Raw genomic sequence first — 14,316 nt, forward strand, 5'->3', positions numbered from 1 at the left:
TCAGTGTAGTCGTGGGAGACGAGAGTACCAACTCGAATGACCATCCCACTCCGCAGCGTCTGGCGCTGGTCCTTCTCCTGTCTAGAGAATGACCCTAGAAACGTCTAGACAATCTAGAAAGCATGATGCAAGGAATGGAAAGTGAGAGGTCACAGTGAGGTGATTTGGGGAGGAAAATCAAGAAGATGCCTAGAAGGAGAATTGAAGATTCTTTGCAAAAACCCAGCTTCCCAAGCAGATTAACGAGCCATGGAAAAGAAGCGATATTAGCAGAGTCTCCTGAGCTTTAAGGGCTCCTGAGGCCAAGAACCAAAAAAGACCCCAACCCCACAGAACTTAAGGTTTCAAGCCCTGGCCAGACTGGTTTCTTTTAAGACATTTATTTAGAAAAATAACCCTTCCCTACCCCTCCTCCCTCTGTGCAACGGGACTCGGGCGTTGTGCTCGACGTAGCTCCGGATCCGGCCTCCCACCCACGTGAAGGTCCAGCCCACGGTGCCGGGCGGTCGGCCACACTTCGGGAGGCCGCACACACGTCCAGCAGCTGCGTCCTGTGCTCCATCCCGGTCCAGGCCTCCGCCTCCGGGTCTCCGGGTGGAGAGGGCGCTGAGGGACGAGGGCCGCTGGCCACAGTCTGCGTGCCCCTCCCGAGGCCTGGGAGCAGCTGGGGCTGGGGGCTCCGCTCTCTCCCGCCCTCGGGGAGCTCAGGGCTGGAAGCGCGGGGAGCTGACGTGAGGCTGGTGGAAGGCGTGGGCGCTGTACACCACCTCGGGGGGCGAGGGCGCGCCGGGGGCCAGCACCGAGCACAGGGGCTCGTGGCTGCTCAGCACCGATGTGAAGTACTTCAGCTCCTCCGTGAGCTGTTTGATCTCCTTCCGCAGCGCCGCGTTCTGTTTCTCCAGGTCTTCACTCTCCTGCGAGCGGAAAGGATGGACGTTGCAGGTTAATGTCAGCGCTAGGCAAGATTGCGGGGTGGGGTGGGGGGGTGCGGGGTGCGGGCGCCGCGGGAGGGCGTTGTGAAGCGGGAGTCTGCGTTAGATTTTCACTAGGACAGCCATGGAGAAGGGCATCGGTGACTTTTTCTGCACATGCGAGTGTGCACGTGTGCATATATATTTGTATGTGTCCTGTGTGTGGATGGGTGCATCTATAACACACGTATATTTGTGCATGTATATGCATAGCTATTAGCTTGAACCATGTGAAATTGCTGATATTTGTCTGTTTTGACCTATAAGAATGGCAGTTTCATATGGTCCCAACTAAGAGAGACGTGTGTGTGAAGGCATGTGTGAATTTGCATGTGTGCTCCTTTGTGTGCAGGTGTACATGCATAGATCTCTGTGAGTGTGTATGAGGGTTGAGAGTGGCAAGTACATGTCAAGGGAAACCGGCTGGAGGCCAGAGCCCAGCAAAATGGAAAAGAGTTTGTGAGACCGTCTTAAACTAATTTCACTCTTTTCTTCTCTATGTTGTACAGTGTCTTCTCCTAACGTTACCAGCATTTGCATTTAGTCTTACAAATGGAGTCCATGGTTGATTGTCTACTTCACCCAGATTCTAGAATGTTTAGGGTCTTTCTAAATAGTAAATAGTCAAACTCCAGCACAGTGTTCGACTCCACGCCATTCTGCTCTTCCAGCAGCTTGTTCTGTAGTACTCTGGGTGTGTCCCAAGCACCTGTGCTTCCTTTTTTCCAGAAACACCTTTCCCCTGTTGCTTAAGGGACCCATCAGATACATGCTAATCAGAAAAACTCAGGGTAAAGAGCGCTGATTACTGATCACATCATTAATTAATCAACAGTGACACCCTGGTAATTAGCATTTACTGGAAAACGATCCCACCTTCAGAAAACCCAGGGGAATTGCATTTCCAATGTAACTTTAAGGTTCACATTCCTTGACTCAAATAGACCTTCTGGGCTAATCATTGGTACCCACAGAGGAAGGAAAAATGGCACTGGAGATGCAAATAAATTATATTTCAGTTCAAAAAGCGACCTAATATTTGGAGTCCAGGTCTTATTTTTCTAGTTCTGTTTCACTTAGGTTAGTATTTTCCAAACTTGCTGTATCATTAGAATTAATCTGAGGGCCTGATAAAAATATAGTTCCAGGCCCTTCCTCAAATCTAGAGATTTGAACTCAGTGGGTTTGGGATTTTCTGTGAACTCTGGGAATCTGAAGTTTTAATAAGTGCCCCAGATTATTCTGATGATCAGGCAAGTTTGAAAACAATAGATATTAATGTTAAATATGATAATAAATTTATTTTAATTATTCAAGCACTTATTAAGTGCCTGGCCTAGAGTATGAACTCAAGTATTTGTTGATTGGCTGCCTGATGACATCAACGTCTGGACCAGAAGTTGACTCAGAATTACAGTGGGCAGTGAGCAGATGTGAGATAACTTGACATTTAAAATTTGCCTTAGATAATCCATCAGGAGCATGAGCTACAGGTTAATGAGAGCTAGTTACACTGCCAGTTGCCCTAACCCATGCACCTGGCGGTTCTTTTTAAGTGGTAGAGGAGAATGTGGCCTTATCCATCAAGCCAGATTCCATCCGTTTGTACAGAACAAGTGTGAGCGTGCTCAGCCTCAGCCTGGCATTTCCTGTACGTGGCACTGAGCTAGAAAATGTGCCTAGGTCGGTACAAAGAAAACCCCCATCTCTAAAATGGGGTGGGGGAGTTGGGATACCAACAGCCACGATGGTAGAGTCAGGGGCACGGGCTGCTGCTTCTGCGGGGTGTGACCGGCTCGTTCATCTTACCATTTGGTTGTTTCCGGGCACATCCCAGAGAGAGGGCATCCCCTCTTTACCAAAAGGTAAGATAAAGCAACACATGAGACTGGGGGGTGTTGGTAAGACGGGAACTGGGGGCCGGGAGTCCTGGCCCCTTCCTCTAGCCCTTTTCCTCACCCCCTCTGAGAGTTTCCACTGGTGACAACATTTACTGTAACTTCTGTGCTCCAAAGAGCCTGGGCAAACCCCGAGGCAGAAGGGAGGGGTGGGGTAGGCGGGCCACAGGGACCAATTGCTCCGACCTTCTCTCCGCCTAGAGGCCGGCCCAGCTTTCGGGAAGTGACAGCGGGCTCTTCCTCCCTCAGCGAGCCCTGCTGAGCTCTGGCTTTCTCCTCTCCCTCTCCCCGCCCCCCTGGGAGATCCCAGAGCGCTAGGAGAGCATTCATAACCGCCACCCGCCTCTAAGTAGAAAACAACCACCTGTGACAAGAAACTTGTCTTTACCTTGGGAAGCAAGACTGCTTCCTGCCAGGGCCCCAGAGAAACCAGTACTGCCAGCCCAGGGGACCTGCCGCCAGCCAGACACTTCGCAGAGGAAGAGTTTGACTTCGCTTGCAGAAGGAAGTGGCTGATCTGGGGTTCTCAGCCCTCCACATCCCCACCTGCCACTGCTTGGTCCACCCTGACCCTCCCTGGGGCCGTCACGCTGTGGAAGGGGCTCTCACACAGGGACAGATGGCAAAGGTGGCCATGGGAGCAGCTCTTGACCCAGAGGTACCATGATCACACCCCTCTAATTTCCCCCTAAATTCCCAGTGGGGGCTGGAAACCAAGAACTCAAGGGGAAAAGGAAAGTAATGTTTAGAAAGTAAATTTTGGCTTCTAACATGCATGCCTTCTCCTATGATGGGGGAGGGGGGAGCCTGCCCTTGGGCTTCCAAGTAACCTGCTTTTTACTTTTCGGAATTCATTTAGGCACTTCAGGCTCCTCACAGCAACCCTCTGAGGTGGCTATGCAAGGCCAGCTGTTATTATCCCTACTTTACAGATGAGGCCAACTGAGACCCTGGGACAAACCTATTGCGCATACCCCGCAAAATGATTACAGGCTGGTGGCAGCAGCTGCTAGGACAAAGGGCTATAGATTCACCTCAAGACACCTATTTTCTCAGAGGGCCAGAAACTTTGAGTGATTGATCCAAAGCCCCATAACCATGTAGGTGCAGAGCAGGGCTGGGCTCAGGGCTTCCCCATGCTCAGCCCTGTGTTCCTTTTAGCACACCCACGGCTTCTCCTGAGAGACTTGGTGACTCAGGGTCTCCGGAGGTCACTAAGATCAGTAGCCTTCCAAGAGAAAACTGGGTCTTGGTTTGGGTGATCCTTAAACACAGTACAAGAAGCCTGAGTCGGTTACACTCTTCCAATCACAGAGCCGATCATTGCCTCCTGACCTGAGTTGGGAGGGAATATCCTGTCCAGCTACTCTGTGAGAGGGTTGACTCGGGGCCAGACCTTCCCCAGATGCACAGTGAGGTCCGAAATACATGACAATGGTGGGCTCCATCAGTTAACTGTGGACAGGGGTCCTGGTCCTGGCTTGGTGACCCTCGGTGACTCCCTTTCCCACTCTGAGCCCCAGTTGCCTCACTTTAAAACAGGAAGACTGGACCAACACAACGATTCTCAGCCTTGGTCACACGCTGGGATCGGTGGGATCCCTGGAAAGTTTTAACAATATTGATGCCTGATTCTGATTTAATCCGTCTGGGTGCACCTGGGCATTGGGTTGTTAAGGGCTCCCCAGGGGATTCTCATGTGCAGTGAATGTTGAAAACCACGGGATTAGAAGATCTCCAAGCCCTCTGCAACTCAAATATTTCAGATTTTTAAATTGACTACCTGTGTATATTAGCCAACCAGAGCCTCTAACTGTTGGGAAGGGGTAGGTGTGTTGGGAGCAGAGGTACATAGACTCAATTTATATGAGAAATATTAGTAGAAACCAAAATTTTAAAAGAATAATCCAGTTTGATTTAATAATAACTAACATTTATTGGGTGCTACCATGTGCCCAATCACATAATTACAATTATCATTATATTTAATCTTTGCAACAATCCTATGTGGTAGATAATATTATTAGCCACATTTTACAGAAGAGGAAAACCTAAGATACAGAGAAGTTAAGTAACTTGTTCAAGGTCACACAACTTGTCAGTTGCAGCACCAGGGCTTGAACTGAGACAGTCTGGCTTCAGAGTCTGTGCCCACCATCCTCTCTTGCCTTTGAAGTCTGTTTAAATCTTATGATATCTGGTAATTATCTCCTGTGAGGCCTCAGCCTGGTTGACTTTCCAATTTCATCTTCCCTCTTTGCCCGCCTCGCGCAAATTGAGATGCCGATGTTCACAATTCACACTCACCTGTGAGGTTACTTGATGCCACCCCTACCAGGAACCACAAGCAGCTTGGGGGTGGCTAAGGAGGAGGCTTCTGGGGGTGTGGGAACATTCTGGGAAATTCCCTAGTGGAGGGGCCAAGTAGCGGGTCACTGCAGAGCGCTTGAATGATGGGGAATCCCCAGGCGGGTCCCTTACCCACAGGGAAGCCAGTTGGGACCAAGGCTGAGGACAGGCTCTGACCCAAGGCTCTGGCAGGGACTCTCCAGGCCTTCTGAGCAGGGCTTGGTCCTCCTTCCTGCCAGTTCTGGTTTGTGTCTTGACCTTCTCCTTGAATTTTCTAATCACACTTTCCAGAAGGGTGAAAATAGTCCCTGTGTGTTTCCTCCTCGACAGAACATGCAGTCATTTATTGGTAAGGTGACCTTTTAGCTCCCACCCACACTTCAATGCGAGAGTAGTGTGTCAAGCTCATGTCCCTCACACCCAGTTATTTGTTCAGTCTCCAGCAGTTTCCAGCCCCCATCCCCCATGCAGACATAGGGTGGAGCCCAGCTTTCCCAGGGGAGTCTGTGAACTGAGAGGTAGGGCACATCCCAAGCCATAGTGGGATCTATGCCTACCTTTCCCCTGAATCCTGGGGAAATTAACTCCAACTCCTGTTCCTCACCGGATGAGAAGAGAAGAGGAATCGCTAAACCACAGGTCTTTGCACTGAATAATTCTGGAGAAATCTTCACTTTCATACCTTAAAGCTGAAGCTCCAGGGCCGTCAGCACCTCATCATCCACTGATGTTTAGCCACATCAGCCATGCCCCTCAGGTCCCTGCCTGGGTTCCTGTCTCCTGTTCTTTGGCTTTCAGGGCTATGATTTCATTGACCTCGTATGTGAGAAACACTATAGGTTGGCTCACTCAATATCTGTTCCAAACTCCTTCCCCCTGCTTTCCTTTAGAGAGGCTGGGAAAAGAATCCCTCAATTACCCGGCTTCCCCTGCAGGTAGATATGACCATGTGACAGAGTCTGACCAATAAGACATAAGCAGAAATGGGGGGGGGGGGTGGGGGGTAGGAAGGGAGGGGACGAGCTTCACTCCTCAGGGAAAAAGGCAAAGCTTCACCAGACAAAGTCTACCCTCCCTGGACACGGATTGATGCCTGGAGGTTCAGCAGCCATCTTGCAGCCTTGAGGATGAAAACTCATCCACATACTGAGGATGGCTGTGCAGAGAGAAGGAAGGAGCTTGGTTCTTTGACGACATCCTTGCACTATCCCTGGACTGTCTACTTCTGAACTTCTTAGTATATGAGAAAAATATAAAATACAAATGGTGACTTGTTGATGCCTCTGTTTGATAGTTTTTCTATAACTCACAGCAGAATGCAATCCTGACTGATACCTCAAGTTAGAAAGGTTATCACTAGCAAGTCTAATTTTGAAAAACAAACAACTAATAATTGCCATCAACATCAAGGTTTGAATTGTTTGTTTTGTTTTAAGCTGCCGGGCCTCTGAGACAGAGTGTCTGGGTATATACCCACCCCAAATTCACTCCACACATTCTACCACATGCACCTGACAGGCTTCAAATGTCACTGCTCCCTGATTCTCAACCCTGGCTGCACACTGCAGTTGCCTGAAGAGCTTTAAAAAATCTTAATTCCTGGATTTCACCCCTGACAGGTTCCAATTTAATTGTTCCAGACTTGGTCTCAGGCATCAAGATTAAAAAAATACTTCCCAGGTGAGCTTAATGAGCAACTAGCTTGTGAATTATGTTGATAGTGGATTCCTCTTTAAAATAATATAACAATATAAATATATGCAATGTTTGATTTTGTTAAATTTATTATATCATACGTTATATATTTATATATTTTTTATTTTATTAAATAATTTTATTGTATAACATAGTATGAATAATATAAGTATAATATAAAGAACTTTAAAGAAGGAGGAGGACATTTCTAAGTCAAAAATTTTTTCTAAAAGTAAATGACTGTTCAAGGCAAAGAATCATATTTGGCGAAAATTTCAAGTAGCCCAGAATAGTTCATTCTTACGGAAAGGTGAGAGGTAGGGCACTTATTGGAATCTCATTAATGATAACTTTATCAAATTAGTTGTCCTTTAGATTGTTGAGCTCCATGAGGCCGGGAGCTATCCTTGTCTTCGCTGTTTTGTCCTCAGTGCCTGGGACTGTGCCTGGCACATAGTAGGTGTTCAGTAAAATCATGTTGCTTGACTGCCAACTTGGAGTCTATAATAATTTACCAAACTCTGAGACCTGCATTTGAAGGGTCTGCTGTTTGTGATGTCCATGCAATTTCCCAGGGAGTGCTTAACCAAGCATTTAAGTACTTTTATAGCTTCTACTTTTAACTCTAGGATAGTTACAAGTGAGTGTAAGATATTCATTTTTTTAAAAAAGGCCCAGTCAAACCCCTGCTTTTGTTCCCGAAACTGAAGCTATGGAATGGGGGCAGCAGAATCACACCACTGTGAGAACCCTGCATACAGTTTCCCTGGCTTGAACTTGACCTGTCCGAACCATACCAAGCAAAGGAGACTTGACCAGTGGTGGTGAAAAGCCCAGCCAGTGAAACAGTTAGTGTTCTTTTTTTTTTTTTGGCATGTGGGATCTTAGTTCCCCGACCGGGGATCGAACTTGTGCCCCCTGCAGTGGAAGCACGGAGCGCTAACCACTGGACCGCCAGGGAAGTCCCTTTGTGTTCTTAAAGTTCATATAAACAACTGGAAAGTAGGGCATATGTTTTCATATATGATAATACATCTGATATCTTTACCTGATTGATTTATAGGAAAATGCCAGCCTCTCTGCATTAAGCAAACAAATAAAGTCTTCTCTCCAATGCAAAACAGACAAAAAATGCACTATTGCTTTGTTTTTACATTTGCTCTCTCATTAACTCTCAAACAGCCCAGTGAGGTGTAATTGCTTCGCATTTTGCAGATCAGAATTTAGCTTCAGGTATATCTGCCCCCACTCTGTCCCCACTGAATTTGAATTCATTCTGTTGACCCTCCACCCACCACCCACCCCCAGTCTGGTTCCTGCTCCCTGCAGCACAATGGCCTTTGTTCCTGAGCTCCACCTCATGCTCTCACAGTCCCGGGCCCCACAAGGCATCTTTCTGACCCTGACAGGCCGCTCACAGTTTGGCCTGAAGTCTCTGCAAGAGAACATCCTTTCCCCAGATCTTCCCAGGCTCCTTCTCTTGACTCATATTTGATCTCAAATGTCAGGGCCTCAGAAAGACCTTCCTTGATCACTGTCCCCATCTCTGTCCCTAAGTCACTGTCAATATTGCACTATTTGGTTTTCTTCGAAGCCCTCTTCCCTTTGTGTGATTAGTGAAATAACAAATAACGACTGATCAGTTGATTTTCAAGTCTGACTTCTGGTTGAACGTAAGGTCCCTGAAATCAGGGACTTAGTCTGTCTTGTCCCAGCTGCATTCTCAGCGCCTAGAAAAAATGCCCGTAGGAGGCATTTCATATATACTTGTACAACAGAATGAATCATTTCTGCTGACGTGAGCTCTAGTACTAGGAATATGGCCTTTGCTTTTATCATTTTCTGGACCTCCCCAAACTCTTAGCAATAAGGCATAGTCTCGTGCCAGCTGAGTACCTGGAAAATATGTTAGTTACAGGGTTATCTAGTGCAGGAAATTGCATTTTGGTACCAGGAATCTAGCCCCCTCTGCTTGGCTCTGAAATTTATTACTGCTCTTGAATTTTCCTTTAGGTCCTTTAGCTTTAGGTCACCCTCCTTGGTTCCCCTAAATCTAGCGTGACCAGATGTTTACTGGGACAGTCCCAGTTCATAGCTATCGTCCTAGTGTAATTTTTACTAGTGCCTCTTTTCACTCAAAAATGTTCCTATTTGGATGATAAATTATAAGATCTCCTACCAAAGCCTGCCCCCCAAATTCTAACTCAATGATACCCTCTCTGCTCTCATCCTCGATTTCTACCAGAATTCACTCAGCGCTCTATTTGATCTTTTTTTATGTTTTTAAATAAAAAATATACAGTATAACTAAAGATATTTTTTTTAAAGTATACCCACCCATGATCCCAGTCCTCTAAACGTGACTCTTTTCATTTGTATATGTTGCCATCTTGTCCTTTCTAACAAACATGGATACTTATTTTTATAAAATCTCAGAGTACATATACAATTTGTATTTTCCTTTTTGTCATAATTTTGTCATACTTAAAAAATCACCATAATTATTCTTTTAATGGTGACATCAACAAATAGATGATCCACAATTTACTTAACATGGCTTTCTAATGCTGGACATTTTGGCTGCTATTATAAATAATGCTGCAGTGAACATCTTCCAGTTCACGTTAAGTATTGCTGTAAAAGGGTTATGTAATATATACAATGTCATCGGCAGTGAATGTATATATTAATTTTACTACAACTTCGTTGGGATTTAGGTGTTGTAATTTTAAATAATTTATTTTGCCAGCTAACTTTTTGAAGGTTTCTTAATTTCATTTTAATGTTACAAGTTATCAATTACCAAGAAGTAAGATTTCTGCATGTCTACTCCCTAGTACAGCATTCTCAACCAAGGACAATTTTGCCCCCCAAGGGAACATTTGGGAAGATTTAGAAATATTTTTGATTTTCACAGCTAGAGGGGTGAGGTGGTGCTACTGGCATCTAGTGGGTAGATTTTACATTTTACAGTGCAGGGGGCCAACCCCCTCCCACATACACAACAAAGAGTTGTCCAACTCAGAGTGTCAATATTGCTGAGGTTGAGAAATCCATAGTGTATATTGTTTGCACAATCAGAATAGAAAATTGGGTTATTTTCATTTTGGTAGGAAAAAATGTTACGTAAGCTTTCTGTTCATAGCCTTTGCCCGCTTATCTATTGGAGTCTTGATGTTTTTCTTAAAAAGAATGTTCTTTCTATAGTATAAATATTAAATCAAGGGGACTTCCCTGGCGGTCCAGTGGTTAAGACTTCGACTTCCAGTACGAGGGGGAGCAGGTTCAATCCTTGGTCGGGGAGCTAAGATCCCACATGCCTCACGGCCAAAAAACCAAAACATAAAACAGAAGCAATACTGTAACAAATTCAATAAAGACTTTAAAAATGGTCCACATCAAAAAAAAAATCTTTAAAAAGAAAATATTAAATCTGAATTTATTTAATTTGACACAAATATTTCCCCCAATATGTCATTGTCCTTTTGGTTTTGGATTACAACTTTAAGACCTTTTTTAAATAAAGGAACATTTAAACTTAGCCCCTCTCAGCCTGGGACTCTCTGCCTTTTTCGTCTCTTGCTGTGTGCTTGGGTTTTGTTGCTGAAGAGTGCCTAGGCCGTTTACGTGTCCTAGTTAATGGCCTACTTCTTGGCTCACCCTTTGCAAAAGGACATGTGAAGCAACACCATCTGCCGAGCAAAGTCCTGCTCAGCAAAGTGGCACAAAAACAAAAGCAAGAGGTGGGAAGGCAAGAGGTTTGGGTTCTTGGGTGTCCTTAAGGAAGACATCAGTACCCTCACTGGTAACACAGCAGCGTGACCTAGAGTATCTCTGAGTTTCCTTTTAATTCTGTGATTCCATCAAGAATGGGGTACGACTATAGTTATTGTTATTCCATCCACAAGCTACCACGTGGACCCATGACAGGATCCTCTACAGACACGCCACAATCTGAAGGAGACTTTGTCCTGTGGAACCCTTAGGACTCCGAGGGCCAGACCTAGTCCTACAGAGGAGACTAAGGAAATCTGTGTTATCTGTGTTGATAAATACAGATCCACTTAGTCATTTTTATTGCCAACATAAAATTCTAGTATATGAATGTGTTGTAATATACTTAATCTCCAGTAGTGGGGTATATGTCCAATTTTATAGTATTGATAAAGTGTTTACTGTTCACAAATAATGATGAATTGAGCATCTTTGTGCATCACTGTTTCTTCAAATTCCTGTAAGTGGAATTGCTGCACCAAAGAGCAAGATGTTAATATTTATTGCTACACAGCTTTATTTAAAAATGGTCTCAATGGCTATATCAATCTATTGCTTAGCGACATCATTAATTTCTTGACTAGGCCTAATGATGGAGGAGGAAAAGTGTCAACTTTGGAGGATGTTGCTTAAAGAACAAGAGAAAAAAATTCAGGAAGAGATTCAAGGAGGATCAGTTAGGGAAGATGAATACATCTTCATGCGAGTCCAAAGGAAGAGGCTGTGTTGCCTAGTGGTTAGGAAGATGGGCTCTTCAGTCAGACAGACCTAGTTACAAGAGGTATGACCTCAGACAAGTTACTTAACCTAATACAATTAATATGTTTTTAATAAAAAGAAGTTCATAGCAATAGAGGCCCAAGAGAAATGGCTCTTTTCCACACAAAGTTCACTGATTTTACGCTGAACTTTTTTTTTTTTTTTTTAAATGGCACAACTTTTTTTTTTTTTAAACTTTGGGTTTATTTATGTATTTATTTATGGCTGTGTTGGGTCTTCGTTTCTGTGCGAGGGCTTTCTCTAGTTGCGGCGAGTGGGGGCCACTCTTCATCGCGGTGCGCGGGCCTCTCACTATCGCGGCCTCTCTTGTTGTGGAGCACAGGCTCCAGACGCGCAGGCTCAGTAGTTGTGGCTCACGGGTCTAGTTGCTCCGCGGCATGTGGGATCTTCCCAGACCAGGGCTCGAACCCGCGTCCCCTGCATTGGCAGGCAGATTCTCAACCACTGCGCCACCAGGGAAGCCCAACACTGAACTTCTTTAGGGTGGAACTAGCTAGAACATACTTTCTAGCTTTTTGTTTTGTTTTATTTTATTTTATTTTACCTGTGATTTCTCTGTGCCAATAAATCTTATGGCATGGTCTCCCAGAGAGAGAAAAAAAACTGACGGAATGAAAAAGGACCATGAACAGGCTTCTCTCCCAGGCCTTCCCAGAAAACCAAGAACAACAGTGTCTCCTTCTAAGGAGGCCCAGGAAGTTAACATCTTTGCTGAGCTTCGTTTCCTCCATTACTCAGTTTTCCTCCAATTGTAAATACCTTATTTCTCACAGCATCAGCTTAATTTCAGGCATAATTTACACTCATGATGTTTGTTATATATGGCATTAAAGATCTACCCTGGAACCTGTAAATCTTTTTCTTTTCTTAAACTAATGTGAGGCCCCTTCAGGAGCCAGCCCCAGGCAAGCACCTGTCCCACCCCCATCTAAGTACCTGAAGTTCCAGCTTCCAGATCTGGCCCTGTTACTGTACTTTTCTTCCAGTTCCATCCTCAAGGCCAGATCTGACTTGTCAACATCACAGCTCCGGGCTAATATTACTGTCTGCCCACCACCCCCTCTACTTTTAGCCTTTTCATGAACAAAGCTTCTCAACTGATCTCAACTTTCTTTCCCACTAACCTGGGACACAGACTCAAAATCCTTCCTGCTCCAAGGCACCAGAGATATCCTACAATTACCAGGATAACCACGCAAATGAAACTGGTCTGTCATCTCTTACTAGCGCCGGAGACCTTAGGATTACTTATTACAAATCCCAGCTGACAGTTGGTTGTCCCAAAGAACTGAGATATTTATGTAGGATGTTCAAGGGATAAAATGTCACAGTGGAAGACTATTCAATGTTTGAAATCAAATTAGAAAAGAAATCATCCTAATGCATATGTAATAATGATCGATACTGGGAATTTAAATATCTACATTATAAAAATAAAAGCACGTAATCAAAACATCCAAACTATATAAAAAGGTAAAAATAAATGCAAAGTATCTCTCTCCTGCTTTAGACCTTTTGTCCTACTTTTCAGAAATATATATCGTTAGCAATTTTTGGGGAAAACCTATTTGAAAATTTTAAAGTTTATACACATATGCACATACGTTTTTCTTTTTATTAAAAATATGCATGGGAGAAAACTATACACCATACTCATACTTTTTCACTTAAGAGTATAGAGGCTTGATAATCTTTTCAGATTAGCACATCTGGATATAACTCGTTATTTTAACACCTTCGTGGTATCCACTGAATGAACAAATGATAGTTTATTTGAGTCCCTTACTGATGAATGTTTAGCTTGTTTCCAGTCTTTGCTATGACAAACAATGCAGCAATGGTTATCTTTACATGTACATAATTATGAAATCTGTAGGTATGTTTCTAAACAGACACCTAGATGTAAAATTGCCGAGTTACAGTGTATGTGCACTTGTAATTTGGATGGATATGGTCAAATTGCCCTCTAACGGAACTGTACCCACTTAGACTTCTAGTAGTGTGTGGTGGTACCAGCTTATCCATCACCTTGGCAACATGGTGTATTAGCAACATTTTTTGTCTTTGCCAATCTGGCAGGGGATCTAACTGTTGCTTTGTCATTTCGCTAACTAAGTAAGGTCTAGCACCTTTTCCATACTTATTTGCCATTTATTTCTCTCTTTGTGTAAATTGCCTATTCCTAATTTATCGCTCATTTTTTCTTTTGGGTTGTTGATCGCTTCCTTATTCATAAGAGCTCTTATATATTAAGCAAATATGCCCTTTTTTGGTCATACGTGTTGCAGGTATTTTTCCCAGTCTTCACTTGCCTTTGATTTTGCATATTAGGTACTTTGAGCTGTATAGACACTTTCACTTTTTATGTATAAAGGTAATGTATATCAGTCTTTCCCTTTATGGCTTCCGGGTTTTACATTTTATCCGGAAAAGACTTCATTCCAAGATAAATATTTTTAATGCTATTTTTTTCAAATTTCTTTAATCTTTTCCCACATTTAATCTATGTGTGTGTTGTATAAGAAATGAAGACTCTACCTTCTTTTTTTTTTTTTTCAAATGACTAGCCAGTTGTCCCAACACTATTTATTGAATAATTCATCTTTCTCTCTCTGGTTTGAAATGCCATCCTAGACATTTTGCATCTGTACTTGTGTCTTAGGAACTGACATATGTATTGGGGTCTTAAATCTGAGCTTGCTTGTGGATCTGTTTCTGAGTTCTATTCTGTCCAATGTTTTGTCTTTTCCACACTGCTTTGAAATCTATATTTGTAATTCACTTTAATATCTTATTCAGCTAATCGTCTCTAATTACCCTCCTTCTTTAGAATTTTCCTGGAAACTCTC

General features: G+C 43.9%; 1 protein-coding gene across 1 annotated transcript in view; it reads right to left on the minus strand.

Moving 5' to 3' along the window:
• Positions 1-364: 364 nt before the first annotated feature.
• Positions 365-14,316, minus strand: part of BATF (basic leucine zipper ATF-like transcription factor) — a 35,453-nt gene continuing 21,501 nt past the window's right edge. The window contains exon 4 of the mRNA XM_082451956.1: positions 365-914. Within this exon, the coding sequence (XP_082308082.1) occupies positions 705-914 (210 nt within the window). The 3' untranslated portion in view covers positions 365-704. The remainder of the gene's footprint in view (positions 915-14,316) is intronic.

The sequence above is a fragment of the Balaenoptera physalus genome (genome assembly GCF_965194825.1).
Source record: "Balaenoptera physalus genome assembly, chromosome: 2".
NCBI classification, from domain to species: Eukaryota; Metazoa; Chordata; class Mammalia; order Artiodactyla; family Balaenopteridae; genus Balaenoptera; species Balaenoptera physalus.